Genomic DNA, 22,693 nt, shown 5'->3' with positions numbered 1-22,693 from the left:
AAAACAAATATAATAAATCCAGTTCTTAAAAGTCATACCATTTCCATACGCCCAATCATCATTTAGGCGGTGTCGCACTTTCTGGTAAATGGCTGACATAGTTTTCATGTTGCTTTTTCTCCACTGCCGTCCTAGGTACTTGGTCTGCACTTTCAGCAACTTAAGTACATACAGCTGCATCATCGCCTGTTTAACTTTTAAAGCTCTTTTTAGGATGGGGGCAGACTTGAAAACCACAAGCATCTATGGAGACAAATTAACAGAATAAATAAATGACAGATAGAAACAAAAAGCACCAAAAAATACTTTATTTTAGTTTGTTTAGTACAAGGTGTTACATTAACCCCTTCCCGACATCTGCCGTATATATACGGCGCTGTCGGGAGGTGCTTCCCGCAAAGCGCCATATATACGGCGCAGTGATGGTGCGGGCTCAGGAGCAGAGCCGGCACCATCACCGCGGGGTGACAGCTGTATTATACAGCTGGCACCCTCCTGTAACTGCCAGGACCGGAGCTATTCTCCGATCCGGCAGATTAACCCCTCAGATGCAATCGCTGGGTTGCTGTGGCAAACGATTGCTGTGGCAATCGGACGCCAGAAAATGGCGTCCGAGTCTGCCTTGTACGGGAGCCGATGAGGACCCGCCTGCGGCGTGTCCTCATAGGCTTGCTGTCAGTGAATAACTGACAGCGCTAATACACTGCACTACGTATGTAGTGCAGTGTATTAGAGTAGCGATCGGGCATCAGGCCCTCATGTCCCCTAGTGGGACAAGTAAAAAAAGTAAAAAAAAGTTAATAAAAATGTGGTAAAACAATAAAAACACACACATTTCAAATAAAAATAAAGCTAAACTGACTTTTTTCCCATAGTAAGTCTTTTATTATGGGAAAAACCGTAAAAATCAAAAAACTATACATAATTGGTATCGCCGCGTCCGTAACGACCCAAACTACAAAACTATTATGTAATTTATCCCGCACGGTGAACGCGGTAAAAAAAAAACATGAAAAACAGCGCCAGAATCTTTGTTTTTAGGTCACGTCTCCTTCCAAAAAATGCTATAAAAAGTGATCAAAAAGTCACATTTACTCCAAAATAGTACTAATAAAAACTGCAATCCGTCCCGCAAAAAATAATCCCTGACACCGTTTCGTGCACGCAAAAATAAAAAAGTTATGGGTCTTAGAATATGGCGAGACAGAAAACAAATGATTTTATAAAAAAAGTGATTTTATTGTGCAAAAGCCGCAATACATTAAAAAAACTATATAAATTTGGTATCGCCGTAATCGTATCGACCCGCAGAATAAAGCTAACATGTAATTTAGGGCACACTGTGGATGCCGATAAAAAAACCAATAAAAAACGATTCCAGAATTGCTTGTTTTTGGTAATTTCCTTTACCAAAAAATGAAATAAAAAGTGATCAAAAAGTCGTATGTGTTCTAAAATGGTACCAATAAAATCTACAGCCCGTCTCGCAAAAAACAAGCCCGCACACCGCTCAATCAACTGAAAAATAAAAAAGTTATGGCACTAGTAATGCGGTGATGAAAAACATCTCAATGTGCAGGCCGGAGGGGAACATTCCTTCAGTTTCAGGGCCCCAGGATTTAGGAACTAGGAAAGGGAAGGGACATCCGTTGGAAGCGAGGGTGCCCGTATTATACCAGCGCAAAACTTTCCCAGTAATATTTCCCAAACTACGAAGGAGAAAAAGTCCCCAAAAGGTGCAGTGTAAAGAGTGTTACAAAAGGGGGATAAGAAAGAAAACCGTTTATCAGTGTGACACCGGCCTGCGCATAACGGATCGCTTCACAGCGTAACACACACCTATGGATAATTGTATTATTTACCCAATTATTATACCCTCTTATTATGCCCTGATGTACTCCGCACAGATTACATATACTCTAATGTACTCCGCACAGATTACATATACCCTGATATACTCCGCACAGATTACATATGCCACCACATTATAAACGGAAATACCAGCAAAACCCCAAACAGAACTATTACCAAGCAAAATCCATGCTCAAAATGGCGGTCTTTCCCTTCTTAGCCCTACAGTGTGCCCAAACAGCAATTTATGGCCACAAGTAAGGCATTACCATACCCGGGAGAACCCGCTTAACAATTTATGGGGTAAGATTCTCTAGGGGCACAACATCTTGTGCGGTGAATGGGCAGATCAGTGGAGAAATTGCAATTTTCACTTTGCACAATCCACTGCGTATTCATTTCTGAAAAACACCTGTGGAGTCTAAATTCTCACTACATCCCTTGATAAATGCCTTTAGGGGTGTAGTTTCTAAAACGGGGTCACTTTTGTTTGGTACATCAGTGGTTTTGCAAATGCAACATGGCGTCCGCAAACCATTCCAGCAAAATCTACGCTCCAAAAGATAAATACCGCTCCTTTTCTTCTGAATGCTCCCATATACGTAAACAGCCGATTATAACCACATATGGGGCGTTACTGTACTCGGGAGAAATTACTTTACAAATGTTGGGGTGCTTTTTCTTCTCTATTCCTTGCAAAAATGAAAAATGTGTATCTCAAACAACATCTTGTTTGAAAAAAAAATAATTTGTCATTTTCATGGCTTAATTCTAATTAATTCAGCAAAAAAACCTTTGGGATCAAAATTTTCACTATACCCCTAGATGATTCCTCAGGGGGTGCAGTTTCCCAAATGGAGTCACTTTTGGGGTGTTTCCACTGTACTAGTACTACAGGGGCTCAGCAAATATGACATGACACCCAGAAACCATTCCAAAATCCAAATGGTGCTCCTTCCATTCTGAGCCCTACCGTGTGTCCAAACAGATGTTTGTGACCACATGTGGGGTATTGTTTTACTCGGGAGAAGTTGCTTTACAAATGTTGCGGTGCTTTTTCTCCTTCAGTCCTTGTGGAAATGAAAAAAAAATACCTAAACCTACATTCTCTTTGAAAAAATGTAGATTTTCATTTTTACGGCCTACTTACAATAAGTTCTGTAAAAAAACTGGCTGGTCAAAATGCTTGCTACACCCCGAGATAAATTCCTCGAGGGGTATAGTTTCCAAAATGGGGTCACTTGTTAGGGGTTTCCACTGTTTTGTCACCTCAGGGGCTTTGCAAATGCGACATGGCCTCCGCAAACCATTCCTGCTAAATTTGAGCTCCAAGAGCCAAATGGCGCACTTTCCATTCTAAGCCCTGCCGTGTGTCCAAACAATCGTTTATTACCACATGTGGGGTACTGTTTTACTCGGGAGAAATTGCTCTACAAATGTTGTGGTGCTTTTTCTACTTTAGTTCTTTTGGAAATGAAAAAAAATTAGCTAAACCTACATTTTATTTGAAAAAATGTAGATTTTCATTTTCATGGCCTAGTTCCAAAAATTTTTGCAAAAAAACTGGCCGGTCAAAATGCTTGCTACACCCCTAGAGAAATTCCTCGAGGGGTGTAGTTTCCAAAATGGAGTCACTTTTGGGGGGTTTCCACTGTTTTAGTTCCACTAGACCTGTTCAAAGCGGATATGGTGCCTAAAATATATTCTAATAAAAAGGAGGCCCAAAATCCACTAGGTGTTCCTTTGCTTCGGAGGCCGGTGCTTCAGTCCATTAGCGCACTAGGGCCATATGTGGGATATTTCCTAAAACTGCAGAACCTGGGCAATAAATATTGAGTTGCATTTCTTGAGTAAAACATTCCGTGGTACAAAAAAAATGGATTCAAAATGAATTTCTGGAAAAAAATAATGAACTTTGTAAATTTCACCTCTACTTTGCCTTAATTCCTGCGCAACGTCTAAAGGGTTAAGAAACTTTCTAAATGCTGTTTTGAATACTTTGATGGGTGCAGTTTTTAAAATGGGGACACTTATTGGGGGCTTCTAATATCTAAGGACCTTAAAGCCACTTCACAACTAAACTGGCCCCTGTAAAAATAGCATTTTGAAATTTTCTTGAAAATGTGAGAAATTGCTGCTAAAGTTCAAAGCCTTGTAACGTCCTAGAAAAATAAAATGATGATCAAAATACGATGCCAATATAAAGTAGACATATGGGGGATGTTAGTTAGCAACATTTTTGTGTGGTATAACTGCCTGTCTTACAAGCAGATACATTTAAATTGAGAAAAATGCTAATTTTTGAAATTTTTCGCTAAATTTTGGTGTTTTTCACAATTAAATACTGAATGTATCGGGCAAATTTTGCCAGTAACATAAAGTCCAATGTGTCACGAGAAAACAATCTCAGAATCGCTTGGATAGGTAAAAGCATTCCGGAGTTATTACCACATAAAGTGAAACATGTCAGATTTGAAAAATGAGGCTCTGTCAGGAAGGTCAAAAGTGGCCAAAGAGGGAAGGGGTTAAAAATATGTTAACAGTACTGTTTACAATCATAGTACCGTGTAGATGACAACTAACTTAAAGAGTTGTCCACGATCGGACAACTAATCTACAGGATCATCAGTATATGATCGGTGTGGGTCCGACACCCGGACCCTGCACCGATCAGCTGCCGAATATTATGACGGGTATGCAGTAGTTGGAGCCAGAAGAAGATGGCTCCGTACATTGCATAGCGGCCGTTCTGAAGAACTTCAGCCCTGCTCCTATTCACTTGAATGGGAGCAGAGCTGCAGAACTGCAGCTATTCCGTGACCAAAGCCATCTGATTCCGGCATGGATGACCTGTGGAAAGGTCATCAGTTGTCTGTTCGTGGACAACCCCTTGAAAGCCACGAAATATGAAAAAAAAAAAGACAAAACTAATGTGACTGGGACCGGTTTCAAATGGATAAATAGCATTGCAATAAAAAGGCACAGTTTGATATCTCCTTTGAAAAAGCAGCATGTGTTAAGGAATTTAACATTATCAAAGGTAACATAAGTGTCATAAATGCTTTTACTCTCACACTGCTGTCTACATTCACACTGATCTAGTACAGCATTGTAAAGGCAGTAAACGCAATTATAGTAACCTGCCCACAATCCTCCATTATAGGTAAGAAATATTATAAAGTTACATCTTTGAGTGGACATGAAATGTAATTCTGCTTTAAAGAGGCTCTGTCACCACATTATAAGTGCCCTATCTCCTACATAAGGAGATCGGCGCTGTAATGTAGGTGACAGTGATGCTTTTTATTTTAAAAAACGATCTTTTTTCACAACGTTAGGAGCGATTTTGGTTTATGCTAATGAGCTTTCTTAATGCCCAAGTTGGCGTTGTACAGAGGAGTGCATGACGCTGACCAATCAGCATCATGCACTCCTCTCCATTCATTTACATTGCACTAGCGATATAGTTATATCACTATGTGCAGCTACATACACAAGCCCTAACATTACTACAGTGTCCTGATAATGAATACACATGACCATCCAGCCTGGACGTCATGTGCACTCAGAATCCTGACACTTCTGAATCTTTCTTTGTGAGATTCCGGCAAGTGAAACCAAATCTCGCGAGATCACGGAGCTAAACGAGATTTGGTTTCATATAATTATATACTTATAATGTGGTGACAGTATTGCATATATAGGAAGACTTTACTAAAGGGTTGTTTCTAATCAACATTTATCACCTAGCCACGGGATAGTCTAATCACTGGCCCTCACTACTGGGACCCCCTCCGATCTCTAGAAAAGGGGTCTCGGGAGCCGCCTATTCATGCTGTCTTCAATCAGGAGAACTTTGCATGGAGTGGTGGGCAGGCATGTGCGGTGTCACTCAAATCAAAGTCCATGGGACGGAAGGAGAAAGCAGAGTACAGCCCTTGGCTGTTTCCGTTAGCCCCAGAGACATTGAATTGAGTGGAAAGGCAAATATTCGAGTGCCGCATCATTCCAGCTCCTCCTCACTGTGGGGGCTGCAGTTAGGAGAAATGGGGGGTTTGTACCCCTGTTCTAGTGATTGGTGGGGTCCCAGCAATCAGACAGAAGTTAAATGTCGATTCTGGGAATACCCCTTTAAATACGCAAAGTCTATAACCGGAGGACTTCAGTTCAGGCGGGAGATGTCCCTTTCTGTGTAGAAAAGATGTATATTGTGATCAAAGACATTAAACAGAAAACAAGACCTTGTCTACTAACCATGGTCCTAGAGTGCTTCCACTTAGTCAGCTTGTTCAGGATGCGTAGAAGATTTATGCATGAAAACAAGTTTCGCCAACAAAATCGATTATTATCTCCAGCTTCCTGCGAGCATATTAGAAGACATGTAAAATAGACATTCATATTATTTGTTTCTGGACATATCAATTGACTTAAGCAGACTTACCAAACTCTCTGCTGTCAGCTCCGGCAGCTCATGGACCACACAATATGGGTAGTCAAGAACTGAAATACTATAAAAAAAAAAAAAAATATATATATATATATATTTTTTTAAAAAACATCATACATACATTTTACCAGAAATGTCAGTTTTGTTTTCAACTCCCACCTCAGTTACCTGTTTTTGGCTGTGATGTACGACATAATATTTTGATTAAAAAATTTTAATATTAAAGGAATGCAATTTGCAAACACCAGGTGCTGAGCCATATACTCCATCTGGGGAAAGAAAAAATATTTAAACCTTACATTACACAACACAAACAGATCTACGTGCAGACTTTTTTTTTTTAGCATTTTGTTAGCTATTTGGCATATACATATTTCTTAAAACTTCACGGTATATTTTGGGAATACCGACAGGTAATGCGTGCTGCAACAGTTGCATCCGTGAGTGAATTGAGTGACAAATGGGGTGCTGCAACATGATGCCAAAGATGACTTTTAGACTACTACAGAAAACGTGCACATGTCTATTCACTCGCACTTCCAGTCCTGCAACTCTACGCTAGCTCAGCTTGCATATAGTATAGAGAAACTACCATTTTTAGAATATTCATGAATCTATAAGGGTAAGGCTAAACCAAACAAATTTTTCACTGGTTTAAGAAATACAAACCTGATAAACGTGGTTTAGCTTGAAGTGTTTCAGTAACAGCAGTAACACCGCAGAAATGGCTTTGACAATGATCTCTTTGTGTCGATTCACATCTACTCCCAGCTTCATGCTCTGCAGAACGGTGGTTCTAGAAGAGAAAATTGGGCTGTAAAAACACACATAACAAAGAATACAAGATGTTTACATATAAAAACTGGAAAGATTTTACAGAAAAGCACAGATTTTCATTTAGCAGCTAAGCTGAACAGCCATCCTACACATGCACCCACTCATAACAGCGTTACTTACGGCATTTCTTCCGGAAGCACATCTGCCAAAATATTAATTGAATCAGTCTTGGCTTTGGAAGTAGGTGCAGCAGCAAGCAGGATCTTCAATAAGGCAATCTGAATGGATTACAATAGTAACATTTATTATGGATCAAACAAAATAACGATTGTAAATAGGTCTCTATTTCACGCAATACTCACTAAAAATCTGCAACTATTAAAGAACGGACTGACATAAGGCTTATGTGCGATTACTGGACAGAATATCTTCAAAAAAGATTCCTGCCAAAAACCTTTTTTTTGTATAAATCTGAAATTTAGGACCAGGTTGTTTTTTTTAGAAGAATCACATGGGTAGGGAAAGGGAAGTTATGACCGATATAGGCCATGTAAACTTTTGCAATCAAATACATTTTTTTAGGTGTCCCAATACATTAAAAATGAAAAATAAAGCAACTTTGCAAATGGTCTCGGTGAAAAATATACTACTTTTTGTGTCTACAGCTCCTATGCAGATTTGTATCTCCATGGTAACAGACTACAAATAAACTCTGTAATGATTGTCATACTCCCTCTTCTTTCCATTCTTGACTTCTTACTAATATACATTTGGTAGGTTAGCAAGCAGTAGTGGACATACAGAATAAGACAGAACAGGGTTTATTTGCGATCTGCTGACATGGAGATGCATAGGTCTGCATAGGAGCTGTAGGCACAAAATTAGTAATAAAGGAAATTAGTAATAAAGACTACTTGCAAAGTTGCCTTATTATTCATTTTAGAGGCTTTATTGTCAATCAGTGCTCGTTTAAGGGGGAGTTCACACAGAGGTTTTTGACGAGTTTTTTGACGCGGTAACCACGCCGCAGAACAGCCGTAAATGCCTCCCATTGATTTCAATGGGAGGCAGAGGCGTCTTTTTCCCACGAACGGAAAAACCGGCTCGCGGGAAAAAGAAGGGACATGCCCTATCTTCGGGCGTTTACGCCTCTGACCTCCCATTGACATGGAAGGCAGAGAAAGCGCATTTCGCGGCGTTTTATGCCCGCGACGCTCAAATGGAATTTTGAGGCAGATTTTCCTCTGGAAATGTAAAAGGGAATTGAGAAGTGATCTCTACAGAACAGGGAGTTATGAGGCACAGTGGCCAGAGTGAAAACTGCAATATGTCAGGATTCTTTTTTAATATAAATAATGACATAGTAAAATAAAAAACACACAAAAAAAAGTAATACATATATTTATATTATTTAACATAAAACCTCTCTGTCCCCATTAAAGTTTAGTGGGGTAAATGCAGACTGTGCGATTCTCTTTTTTTAGTTGCATTGGATAGAAATGAAATACATTTTGCTCACTCATTCATTCCTTGACAAGGCAACATTGTCTCATAACACACACACACACACACACACTCACACACTCACACACTCACACACTCACACACTCACACACTCACACACTCACACACTCACACACTCACACACACTCTGAAGGAAATAAGTATTTGATCCCTTGCTGATTTTGTAAGTTTGACCACTGACATGAAAAGTCTAGAATTTTTAGGCTAGGTTAATTTTACCAGTGAGAGATAGATTATATAAAAAAAAAAAAACAGAAAATCACATTGTCAAAATTATATATATTTATTTGCATTGTGCACAGAGAAATAAGTATTTGATCCCCTACCAACCATTAAGAGTTCAGCCTCCTCCAGACCAGTTACACGCTCCAAATCAACTTGGTGCCAGCATTAAAGACAGCTGTCTTAAATGGTCACCTGTATAAAAGACTCCTGTCCACAGACTCAATTAATCAGTCTGACTCTAACCTCTACAACATGGGCAAGACCAAAGAGCTTTCTAAGGATGTCAGGGACAAGATCATAGACCTGCACAAGGCTGGAATGGGCTACAAAACCATAGGTAAGACGCTGGGTGAGAAGGAGACAACTGTTGGTGCAATAGTAAGAAAATGGAAGACATACAAAATGACTGTCAATCGACACCGATCTGGGGCTCCATGCAAAATCTCACCTCGTGGGGTAGCCTTGATCCTGAGGAAGGTGAGAGCTCAGCCGAAAACTACACGGGGGGAACTTGTTAATGATCTCAAGGCAGCTGGGACCACAGTTACCAAGAAAACCATTGGTAACACATTACGCCGTAATGGTTTAAAATCCTGCAGTGCCCGCAAGGTCCCCCTGCTCAAGAAGGCACATGTACAGGCCCATCTGAAGTTTGCAAATGAACATCTGGATGATTCTGAGAGTGATTGGGAGAAGGTGCTGTGGTCAGATGAGACTACAATTGAGCTCTTTGGCATTAACTCAACTCGCCGTGTTTGGAGGAAGAGAAATGCTGCCTATGACCCAAAGAACACCATCCCCACTGTCAAGCATGGAGGTGGAAACATTATGTTTTGGGGGTGTTTCTCTGCTAAGGGCACAGGACTACTTCACCGCATCAATGGGAGAACGGATGCAGCCATGTACCGTCAAATCCTGAGTGACAACCTCCTTCCCTCCACCAGGACATTAAAAATGGCTCGTGGCTGGGTCTTCCAGCACGACAATGACCCGAAACATACAGCCAAGGCAACAAAGAAGTGGCTCAAGAAGAAGCACATTAAGGTCATGGAGAGGCCTAGCCAGTCTCCAGACCTTAATACCATCGAAAACTTATGGAGGGAGCTGAAGATCCGAGTTGCCAAGAGACAGCCTCGAAATCGTAATGATTTACAGATGATCTGCAAAGCGGAGTGGGCCAAAATTCCATCTAACATGTGTGCAAACCTCATCATCACCTACAAAAAAACGTCTGACTGCTGTGCTTGCCAACAAGGATTTTGCCACCAAGTATTAAGTCTGGTCTGCCAAAGGGGATCAAATACTTATTTCTCTGTGCACAATGCAAATAAATATATATAATTTTGACAATGTGATTTTCTGTTTTTTTTTTAAATATAAATCTATCTCTCACTGGTAAAATTAACCTAGCCTAAAAATTCTAGACTGTTCATGTCTTTGACAGTGGGCAAACTTACAAAATCAGCAAGGGATCAAATACTTATTTCCTTCACTGTATATGTAAACACACACACATATATATATATATATATATATATATATATATATATACACACACACATTATATATATATATATATATTAGTGTGTGTATATATATATATATATGTGTATGTATGTATGTATGTATGTATGTATGTATGTATGTATGTGTGTGTGTGTGTATATATATATATTATATGTATATATGTATGTGTATATATATATATATATATATATATATATATATATATATAGTGTGTATGTGTGTGTGTGTATATATATATATACACACACACACACACATATATATATGTGTATGTGTGTGTGTGTGTGTGTGTGTGTGTATATACACACACACACACACACACACACACACGCTAAATAGGTATACCTAGATTCTTGGCATGGACATTATGCACTCACCATATATTGAGGTAAACTGGGGAGAAGTCCCTGATATAAGACCTCTGCAGGTACTTGTTCAACCTCCTCTTCACCCTAATTAAATAACAATTGCAAGAATAAAAATGAAATAGATAAGATTTTTTTGTTTTTTATATTGTAATAATACTTACACCTGAGAGTGGACACCTTATAAACTCTTCCTCTAGGTGAATCTGAACCTCGGCAATAGAAGTATATTTGTGCTGTGGAAGAGGAAAGGTGATGATTGGAATTAGACCGTATCAGGTTTTTTGCAGGAGAGGCTACCAACCATTATAAACATATGGCATTCCTCAGATTTATCATACTCTGTGGATTCATATCTGATCACTAAGCATTAGGTACGATGTATTCTCCTGTACAACGGGTTGTGAATTAAATCAAACAATACTGAGGACATAAAATGCTAACTTTTATGTGGATGCACATGTAATTAAATTTATAAGACACTTACCAGCTTTAGAGTGCGAATACTCTCATGAATAGGTCGCGGTAAACCAACTACTGTATCGGTGTCACTGTCAAATTAGAGAAAAGGTACAGTGAACATTGGATTTACAGTCAACTAGAAGCATCTAACTAGTAACTAGGAAATAAAAATTAGAATTTTACCTTCCAAGAGTATATCCAATGAACTTACTGCGACTTGACTCCAAGAATATCTCAATGTCTTTCTCCCTGTTTATAGGGAAAACAAATAATTGTGGAAGATTTGAATGCAGATGCAGTTTATCTAAATGAAAGGGAAACTAATTATTCACAGGGAGTGGGGCTCGGCTATTTGAGATGCCCCCTATTTAACACTGTTGATGAGAAGTACACTACCGTTCAAAAGTTTAGGGTCACTTAGAAATTTCCTTATTTTTGAAAGAAAAGCACAGTTTTTTTCAATGAAGATAACATTAAATTAATCAGAAATACACTCTATACATTGTTAATGTGCTAAATGACTATTCTAGCTGCAAACGTCTGGTTTTTAATGCAATATCTACATAGGTGTATAGAGGCCCATTTCCAGCAACCATCACTCCAGTGTTCTAATGGTACATTGTGTTTGCTAACTGTGTTAGAAGGCTAATGGATGATTAGAAAACACTTGAAAACCCTTGTGCAATTATGTTAGCACCGCTGTAAACAGTTTTGCGGTTTAGAGGAGCTATAAACTGACCTTCCTTTGAGCTAGTTGAGAATCTGGAGCATTACATTTGTGGGTTCGATTAAACTCTCAAAATGACTAGAAAAAGAGAGCTTTCATGTGAAACTCGACAGTCTATTCTTGTTTTTAGAAATGAAGGCTATTCCATGCGAGAAATTGCCAAGAAACTGAAGATTTCCTACAACGGTGTGTACTACTCCCTTCAGAGGACAGCACAAACAGGCTCTAACCAGAGTAGAAAGAGAAGTGGGAGGACCCGCTGCACAACTGAGCAACAAGACAAGTACATTAGAGTCTCTAGTTTGAGAAATAGACGCCTCACAGGTCCTCAACTTGCAGCTTCATTAATTAGTACCCGCAAAACGCCAGTGTCAACGTCTACAGTGAAGAGGCGACTCCGGGATGCTAGCCTTCAGGGCAGAGTGGCAAAGAAAAAGCCATATCTGAGACTGGTTAATAAAAAGAAAAGATTAATATGGGCAAAAGCACACAGACATTGGACAGAGGAAGATTGGGAAAAAGTGTTATGGACAGACAAATCGAAGTTTGAGGTGTTTAGATCACACAGAAGAACATTTGTGAGATGCAGAACAACTGAAAAGATGCTGGAAGAGTGCCTGACGCCAGCTGTCAAGCATGGTGGAGGTAATGTGAGGGTCTGGGGTTGCTTTGGTGCTGGTAAAGTGGGAGATTTGTACAAGGTAAAAGGGATTTTGAATAAGGAAGGCTATCACTCCATTTTGCAACGCCATGCCATACCCTGTGGACAGCGCTTGATTTGAGCCAATTTCATCCTACAACAGGACTATGACCCAAAGCACACCACCAAATTATGCAAGAACTATTTAGGGAAGAAGCAGGTAGCTGGTATTCTATCTGTAATGGAGTGGCCAGCGCAGTCACCAGATCTCAACCCCATAGAGCGGTTGTGGGAGCAGCTTGACCGTATGGTACGCAAGAAGTGCCCATCAAGTCAATCCAACTTGTGGGAGGGGCTTCTGGAAGCATGGGGTGAAATTTCTCCCGATTACCTCAGCAAATTAACAGCTAGAATGCCAAAGGTCTGCAATGCTGGAATTGCTGCAAATGGAGCATTCTTTGACGAAAGCAAAGTTTGAAGGAGAAAATTATTATTTCAAATAAAAATCATTATTTCTAACCTTGTTAATGTCTTGACTATATTTTCTAGTCATTTTGCAACTCATTTTATAAATATAAGTGTGAGTTTTCATGGAAAACACAAAATTCTCTGCGTGACCCCAAACTTTTGAACGGTAGTGTACGTGCAGGTGCTGTCCAACTCCATAGAGAAGAGGGACTAAGGGCCCCTCATTCTGGTCATCGTGGTGGCCTTATAGGTCGGACCCCCATCAAACTTACTTTTTTCTAAACACAGAGTTAGGAGGGGGCAAATGGGGGAACCTCCCTTTTAATCACATTTTGCTCTCACCTCACTTTTGGTGCCCAAGGTAAACCTTTTGGCAAAGCAAGTCGATCAGCAGGAGGTTGAGTAACTGATGGTGGCATCACTTCTTCCCGTTCCATGGAAAAAGCTTCTCCCTCCAAGCTGTTATCTTCATCATTTTCCTCTTCTTCATCACGAGAATCATCGGTTTTGTATGGATCCCGCTCATTAAATGCATCAAGGTTATCCTGCTTAATGAGAGCCTAGAAACAAAGCCCACTCATTAGGAATCCACATACATGTAAATCTTGTATCCTCTATTCCATAAAAATTCCATTACTAAATAGTACAGTGAGTTGTAAGATCATTTAGTAGTGCGCTATTTGATTGCCAGAAGGTTAATAATAAAAGGAAAGTCCCAAAATACGTGAAGTATAAATCCTAAATGGTTACAACTTCTCCAACATTGGGGGGATGCATTACTATATATTCTGGAAGTTTATATGGAGTGAGATACCATCTATAGTATATTTTATAATATAATTATTGATGATTAGTACAAGAAGACGACTTGAGAGAAAGAGAATGCTCTTAACCACTGGTCTCTTGAATATGGTCTGTTCAGATCTCTATGCCATTTAGATATATGTGTTTGATTTTCAAAAGTAAGTGATTGGGAACCAATCTGATAAAACGTGTTAATACCTTTAACTCCTTAAAGACCACCCACTGTCTATTGACGGCAGGCGGTGCAGGTGCTTAGTCTACAGCGACGTCTTTTGGCGTTGCTGTAGAAGAGGAGGATGAGCACTCCTGTGAGTAATCACCCTCTAAGTAGGAGCTGTAACTAACAGCTCCTGAACTTAGAGCAGCCTGCTGAGTACAGTTGGGATCGGATAACATTCCGACCCAGCCGTTTAAGAATTTGATCGCCACGGTCCGTGTCATGATCAAAGGGGGTCTCCCCTCTCTGATCGCATTACCGGAAACGCGATCGAAGATGGGGAATCCGTCTTCAGTTAGACCTGGGGGCCTACAGAGGACCCCGGGGCTGTCTGCTCAGCATGCTTGCTGTTAGGGCACACTATGTGCTGCCCTAACAGCAGCCTGTGTCAATGTGACACAGAAGATCATGTATGATGTAGGGAACAGGTTAACAGAATCTATAATCAATGAGGCACTGCTTGCACTAACATCCCTCTCTACTAAATGGGTTCTTTAGCTCTGTATATACAACAGAAGAAAGAGCAGCTGATGTAGCCGGTGCCAGTGCTGTTAATATATCAGTTGATATACTGAATTGGATGAATGTAGATATGGTCCAAGCTAAATTAAATAAAATAAATGTGCACAAGGCCCCGGGACCAGATGGGTTACACCCTAGAATTCTTAAAGAGCTTAGTTCAGTTATTTCTGTCCCCCTTTTCATAATATTCAGAGAATCTCTAGTGACTGGAATAGTGCCAAGGGACTGGCGCAGGGCAAATGTGGTGCCTATTTTCAAAAAGGGCTCTAGGTCTTCCCCGGGTAATTATAGACCAGTAAGCTTAACATCCATCGTGGGGAAAATGTTTGAGGGGCTATTGAGGGACTATATACAGGATTATGTGACAAAAAATAGTATTATAAGTGACAGCCAGCACGGTTTTACTAAGGACAGAAGTTGTCAAACCAACCTGATTTGTTTTTATGAAGAGGTGAAGGGAAGCCTAGACAGAGGTGCCGCTGTGGATATAGTGTTTTTGGACTTTGCAAAGGCATTTGACACTGTCCCCCATAGACGTCTAATGGGTAAATTAAGGACTATAGGTTTAGAAAATATAGTTTGTAATTGGATTGAGAATTGGCTCAAGGACCGTATCCAGAGAGTTATGGTCAATGATTCCTACTCTGAATGGTTATAAGTGGTGTACCGCAGGGTTCAGTGCTGGGAGCACTATTATTCAACTTATTTATTAATGATATAGAGGATGGGATTAATAACACTATTTCTATTTTTGCAGATGACACCAAGCTATGTAATATAGTTCAGACTATGGAAGATGTTCGTGAATTGCAAGCAGATTTAAACAAACTAAGTGTTTGGGCGTCCACTTGGCAGATGAAGTTTAATGTAGATAAATGTAAAGTTATGCATCTGGGTACCAACAACCTGCATGCAACATATGTCCTAGGGGGAGCTACACTGGGGGAGTCACTTGTTGAGAAGGATCTGGGTGTACTTGTAAATCATAAACTAAATAACAGCATGCAATGTCAATCAGCTGCTTCAAAGGCCAGCAGGATATTGTCGTGTATTAAAAGAGGCATGGACTCGCGGGACAGGGATGTAATATTACCACTTTACAAAGCATTAGTGAGGCCTCATCTAGAATATGCAGTTCAGTTCTGGGCTCCAGTTCATAGGATGCCCTAGAGTTGGAAAAAATACAAAGAAGAGCAACGAAGCTAATTAGGGGCATGGAGAATCTAAGTTATGAGGAAAGGTTAAAAGAATTAAACCTATTTAGCCTTGAAAAAAGACGACTAAAGGGGGGGGGGGGGGAAACATGATTAATTTATATAAATATATTAATGGCACATACAAAAAATATGGTGAAATCCTGTTCCATGTAAAACCCCCTCAAAAAACAAGGGGGCACTCCCTCCGTCTGGAGAAAAAAAGGTTCAACCTGCAGAGGCGACAAGCCTTCTTTACTGTGAGAACGGTGAATCTATGGAATAGCCTACCGCAGGAGCTGGTCACAGCAGGGACAGTAGATGGCTTTAAAAAAGGCTTAGATAATTTCCTAGAACAAAAAAATATTAGCTCCTATGCGTAGAAATTTTTCCCTTTCCTTTTCCCATCCCTTGGTTGAACTTGATGGACATGTGTCTTTTTTTCAGCCGTACTAACTATGTAACTATATAACTATATAACTATATAACTATGTAACTATGTAACTATGTAACTATGTAACTATGTAACTATGTAACTATGTAACTCGTCACCACCTTAGCTGGTCTCCAATACTGCCGGATTCACGTGACCATGAGTGGACCGTGAAAAACGGTCCGTGTGTCAGCCAGATTCCGCGGCCTGATCACTGTACATGTGAACGGGAATCCTGGCATCATAGTCATTTAGGCGACAGTGAAAAAAAAATGTCCATTAAAAACTGATCAATTGTCAGTTTTTCATGTCCATTTTGCATCAGTGTCTCCAAATTCTCATCCATTTCCAGTCGGTCTTTCATGTCTGTTTAAATAAAAAAAGAAAAAAAAAAGAAGAAGAAGAGGATGTATTTAATTTGTCAGGGTTGATAGTGCCACAGTGCCCACAGTGCCAAATGAAGTGCCACAGTGCCCATGTAGATGGTGCCACAGTGCCCATGTAGATAGCACCCCCTTGCAGATAGCAACCCCACGTAGATCATACCCAACCTTGTAGATCGTTGCAGCACCCCCATGTAGATCTCACCCCCACATGTAAATCGCAGCACCACCAACCCTCCCTTGTAGATTGCAACACCCCCCCCTTGTAGATCGTGCCGCTGTAGCTAACACTAGGAGCTGAATCCCCATCCAGAGGTTGCTGACGCTTTGGCTGGAGATTCTGCTCCTGGTGGGAGCTACTGCGGCGCAATCTATGAGGGGGGGGGGTTGTGGTGCGATCTACAGGTCGGTGTGGCTATGTACTAGGAGTCCCTGCTTCACCACGTAACTGCTGTTCCGTACTGTATTATTTAATTCACTACAGAACAGCAGAGAACATGGGGAAGCAGAGAACATGGGGAAGCAGAGAACATGGAGGACCCTGGAAGCAACGAAGTGGAGATTCCTTCTGCAGCTCGGCGCGACGGCGCCACTAAAGAACCGATTCTATGATTCTGCTAAAAAACAGAATCGTGGGCGTCCTTGAGGGTGAATTAATCATATTAATTTGATTAATCACCCAGCCCTATACACAACCATAATAAGCCTGAAGAATTACTTTAACACGTTATTTAGCGTGAAATGTGAACGAGATAAAAAAATAAATGCCTAAAATCGCTTTTTCCTATATTCACAATAATACAGGACCTTCTCAATGAATTAGAATATCCTCAAAAAGTTTCTTTATTTCAGTAATTCAAGTTCCTGGCCGTTATTTCCGGGTGTCAGCTGTAAAACACAGCCGACACCCGCAGCACCATGACGTGCCGATACGGAGGAGATTCACAAAGAGTGGACCGCGGCTGGAGTCACCACACACAGACGTATCCAGGACATGTGCTACAACTGTCGCATTCCTTGTGTCAAGCCACTCATGGTCCAACATCCTGTTTTCAGATGAAAGTAAATTTAGCATCTAATTTGGAAACCAAGGTCCCAGAGTCTGGAGGAAGAGTGGAGAGGTGTCAATCCATGTTGCTTGTGGTCCAGTGTGAAGTTTCCACAGTCAGTAATGGTCTGTGGAGCCATGTGATCTGCTGGTGTAGGTCCACAGTGTTATATCAAGTCCAGAGTCAATGCAGCCGTCTACCAGGAAATTTTAGAGCACGTCATGCTTCCTGAGGCTGACAAGCTTTATGGAGATGCTGATTTCATTTTCCAGCAGGACTTGGCCCCTGCCCACACTGCCAAATGTACCAATACCTGGTTTACTAACCACAATATCACGGTGCTTGATTGGCCAGCAAACTCACCTGACCTAAACCCCATAGAGAATGTATGGGGTATTGTCAAGAGGAAGATGAGAGACACCAGACTAAACAATGCAGATGAGCTGGAGGTCGCTATCAAAGCAACCTGGGCTTCCATAACACCTCAGCAGTGCGACAGGCTGATCGCCTCCATGCCACGCCGCATTGATGCAATAATTCATGTAAAAGGAGCCCCGACCAAGTATTGAGGGCATATACTGTACATACTTTTCAGTAGGCCAACATTTCGGTATTAAAAATCATTTTTGAAATTGGGCTTATATAATATTCTAATTTTGAGACACAAAATTTTGGGTTTTCATTAACGGTTAGCCATAATCTTCAACATTAAAAGAAAAAAAATGCTGGAAATAGATCACTCTGTGTGTAATGAATCTATATAATATATGAGAGATACTTTTTGAATTGAATTACTGAAATAAATTAACTTTTTGATGATATTCTAATTCATCGAGAAGGACCTGTAAATGATATAACTTACACAGTAGTTTTTCCCCCAAACTGCACAAAAAAATTAAAATTAAAAAAAAAATTCTTCCGCATAAAAAAAACCAAGGCCTCATACAGCCACGTCAATGAAAAGAAAAACATTTATGTCAGCTGAAAGGTAGAGATGCAAAAACTGAAAAATTTAGCTGGTCATTAAAGGGGTTTTCCAAGTTCTGACAACGGATGACCTATCCACCGGTCATCAGTTGTGAGAATGTGGAAAACCACTTTAAAGGGGTTTTCGAGTTAAAACTTGTATGTGTTAATGGTCTTAACTTGTGAATTTAAATACATTTATAATGTACTTACAGTTTGCAATTGGCCCCGTTTCCCGATGCTGCCGTGGAGCAGGGGCCGCGCATGCACGTTACTGGCTGTATGACAGAACAGCCCATACACGGAACTAGTGACGTGTCATATACCAGGAAGAAAATTGATGATAAAACACGGCGGGCAGAGAGTGACTTCTCCAGTCATGTGCCCCACGGCAGCATCAGGAAATGGGCCCAATTTGGAAACTGTAAGTACATTACAAATGGATTTACATTCACAAGTTAAGAGCATTAAACACATAAAAGTTTTAGGCCTCATTTAGACGAGCGTAATATACGCGTGTGCGACGCGCGTGCTTTTCACGCGTGTCCTACGCACCTATATTACTCTATGGGGCAGTGCAGACAATGCGTGAATTTTGCGCAGCGCGAATGCGTTGCGTAAAACTCACGACATGTTCTATAATCGGGCGTTTTTCGCGCATCACGCACCCAATGAAGTCAATGGGTGCGTGAAAACCACGCATGCCGCGCGGAAGCACTTCCGTGCGAACTGCGTGATTCGCGCAAGAACTGTCAAAAGGATGAATGTAAACAGAAAAGCACCACGTGCTTTTCTGTTTACAAACATCCAAACGGAGTGTCAAATTAGAGATGAGCGCACCGAACTTCACCGGGTTCGGCCGAACTCGTTTTGACCGAACCCGGCAAAAAAAATTCCGGTACGCGACGTCAGGAGACAGTCACTGTCCACGGTGCTGAAAGAGTTAAACTGGTTCAGCACCCTGGACAGTGACTTCCGATAACAATATACATGAACGTGTATAAAAAAAAAAAAAAAAAGAAGTTCTGACTTACCGATAACTCCCGGCTTCTTCCTCCAGTCTGACCTCCCGGGATGACAATTCAGTCCAAGTGACAGCTCCAGCCAAGCACAGGCTGCAGCGGTCACATGGACTGCCGCGTCATCCAGGGAGGTGGGGCCGGATGACAAGAGAGGGACGTGTCACCAAGGCAACGGCCGGGAGACTGGACTGGAGGAAGCAGGAAGTTCTTGGTAAGTATGAACGTCTTTTTTTTATTCACAGGTTGGTGTATATTGTGATCGGAATTCACTGTCGAGGGTGCTGAAAGAGTTACTGCCGATCAGTTAACTCTTTCAGCACCCTGGACAGTGACTGACGTCGACTAGCCTCATCTCTATGATGGCGGCTGCGCGAAAATCACGCAGCCGCGCATCATACACTGATGACACACGGAGCTGTCAAGTGCCTTTTGCGCACGCCAAACGCTGCGTTTTTTTGCCTGCGCAAAACGCACACGCTCGTGTAAATGAGGCCTTAAACTTGGAAAACCCCTTTAAGGCCTTTTCAGGCCCGGTGATTGAGTGGCTAATTGTTTATAATTCGTTATTCAGGTATGTAGAAGCCGGCATAGGTAGGGAAAGTAGTGGATATGGAATTTCTCCCATAATAGTTCCTATTTGTAGAATTGAGTCTTCTCTATTTTGTATCTGAATGAAAAGTCAGAGAAGCACCACAGTATTTTCCACATACAGATAAAAAAATAAATATAAATATAAATATATATATATATATATATATAGCTAGCCGTTTTTCTGACGGCTAGCACCCTGACCCATTCATTTCAATGCACACTTCAGTTTTTTTGACGGTCCCGTTGCTCCGTTCCGATCCAAAGTAGAGCATGTCCTACTTTGGTCCGAGATTCCATGACGGTGAGGCCCATGCAAGTCAATGGGGCCGTCAAAAAAACTGAAGACACACGGAAGGCATCCGTGTGCCGTCAGTGTGTGACGGAGCCGTTGCCTAGCAACGGCCGGGCGGGCAGAAGTACATTACATATATATTCCACTAATCGGAAGCCACTTGTCTCTATCAATCACTGATCGAGAAAAGAGGCTGCTGATTAAAAATAAAATAAAAAGCAGTTCATACGTACCCGGTCGTTGTCTTAGTGACGAGTCCCTCTTCTTCCTCCAGTCCGACCTTCCTGTATGACGCGGCAGCCTGTGATTGGCTGCAGGGGCCGCTGCAGCCTGTGATTGGCTGCAGAGGCGGTCACGTGGGATGAAGCGTCATCCCTGGAGGCATGCCTTCTGACATCATCCTGACGTGCGTGACCGCCACTACAGCCTGTGATTGGCTGCAGCGGTGACATGGGATGAATCGTCATCTCTGGAGGCCGGACAAGAGGAAAGTAAGTATGAACGTATTTATTTGTTTCATTAAAATTGCATTTTCCGAGCGCAGAGCATGGTACTTTCAGCACCCTGGACAGTACCATGCTCGGCGCTCGGAAACACGGAGTGCACACGGCCGCTAAAACGGGCACACTGATCCGTCAAAAACGGCCGTGAAAACGGTGTTGCAAGTGTGCACGAGACCTAAGCCTGCGTTTGTCTAAATCTGGAATAAAGCGTTCAAGATTTGGAATGAGATTTTCTCTATTTTGGTAGGCATATCAAGAGGTTTAGGTTTCGTAAAATTATTTCAAATTTGTAAAGTAGCATGTTGAGCCTTGTTTTGGCCTATATTTAATGGCTTTACAATATATATTTTAAGTTATCTACTCATAGGGCAGCTTTTTCTATGTCTACCCATTTCTTATGAGAATGAGGGAGCCACCATTCGTTGAGTTGGTTTAATATGGCTGCATGGTGATATAGCTTCAGAATCGGAACACTAAAACCTCCATCAGATTTATGTTGTGTTTTTAAAGCGACCATTGCTTTTTTTATCCGACCAGATAAAGATAGACATTTGTTTATGTAGTTAGTTTATTATATGGAGGGGGAGAAGAACGGGAATTGTTCGTAATTTATATAGTATAACAGGTAAGGTCATCATTTTATATAGCACAATTCTACCACACCAGGAGGGTTCAGATTTACCACAAATCCTTCTGAAGTTGAACAGTCAGAGATTTCAAGTTCTCATCAATCAAGGCCTTGATTGACGAGGTTAGTTCTATACCTAGATATGGGATAGATTGGTCATGCCATTTAAATGGAAAGGAATGGGTTAGGCTTCGTTCACATCTGCGTCAGGGTCCAGTTCGGACGTTCAATCTGAGCTTCCCACCAGAACGGGACCCTGACTGACAAAAACGGAAACCATAGGTTTCCGTTTCCATCACCATTGATTTCAATGGTGACTGACCCGGTGCCAATGGTTTCCGTTTGTCTCAGTTGTGCAAGAGTTCCGTCATTTTGACAGAATCAATAGCGTAGTCGACTATGCTATGGATTCCGTCAAAATGACGGAACCCTTGCACAACGGAGATGAACAGAAACCATTGGCACCGGGTCAGTCACCATTGAAATCAACGGTGATGGAAACAGAAACCTAGGATTTCCGTTTGTGTACGTTATGGCTCTATTCTGACGGAATAGAGCCCTGATGCATATGTCAAATGTGAACGAAGCCCAATAATGTCCTTCATGTCCGGTTGTATGTAAGCCTAGAAGTAATTATCTATGATCACTGACTTTGTAGTAAGATATGGAGATATCTTGATTGTTTCTGATACAGTTTTTAGGGAAGATAATGCATTTCTCAGGGATATTATAGTGTCATCGGCCAACAAGCCAATTTTATGAGTAGATTTATTTGTATACCTTGTATTTGAGTGTGTGATCTTAAGAGTTCTGCAAAATACAAATATTAAAGGGGAAAGAGGGCATCCTTGTCTTGGATATGTCAAATGGTTTTGATAACATTCTATTTTCGAGTACCCTAGCTGAGGATTTAGAGTAAATATCAACCTCACGCCGGAACTTGGTTTATTAAGGCTTGGGATTGATGTTACTCTCAAACAATCCCAAATTGTAATATGACATTTTAATATCTTCTACATCAGCTTTAGCATTCAGAAGGAAAAGATGTAACATCCCGACTATCACAGACATCATAAA

The 22,693-nt window shown here is 41.0% G+C and overlaps 1 protein-coding gene across 1 annotated transcript in view; it reads right to left on the bottom strand.

Moving 5' to 3' along the window:
* STRIP1 (striatin interacting protein 1) overlaps positions 1–22,693 on the bottom strand; it is a 45,380-nt gene that overhangs the window by 1,024 nt on the left and 21,663 nt on the right. Inside the window, exons 10-20 of the mRNA XM_075853664.1 lie at positions 13,356–13,573; positions 11,362–11,427; positions 11,204–11,267; positions 10,881–10,952; positions 10,729–10,803; positions 7,256–7,353; positions 6,968–7,094; positions 6,467–6,567; positions 6,293–6,359; positions 6,106–6,210; positions 39–243 (exon numbers count right to left, since the gene is read on the bottom strand). Coding sequence (XP_075709779.1) covers positions 39–243; positions 6,106–6,210; positions 6,293–6,359; positions 6,467–6,567; positions 6,968–7,094; positions 7,256–7,353; positions 10,729–10,803; positions 10,881–10,952; positions 11,204–11,267; positions 11,362–11,427; positions 13,356–13,573 — 1,198 coding nt within the window. The remainder of the gene's footprint in view (positions 1–38; positions 244–6,105; positions 6,211–6,292; positions 6,360–6,466; positions 6,568–6,967; positions 7,095–7,255; positions 7,354–10,728; positions 10,804–10,880; positions 10,953–11,203; positions 11,268–11,361; positions 11,428–13,355; positions 13,574–22,693) is intronic.

This window comes from Rhinoderma darwinii, chromosome 2 (assembly GCF_050947455.1).
Source record: "Rhinoderma darwinii isolate aRhiDar2 chromosome 2, aRhiDar2.hap1, whole genome shotgun sequence".
In the NCBI taxonomy this organism is placed as follows: Eukaryota; Metazoa; Chordata; class Amphibia; order Anura; family Rhinodermatidae; genus Rhinoderma; species Rhinoderma darwinii.
This window is presented reverse-complemented; position numbering and strand designations above follow the sequence as displayed.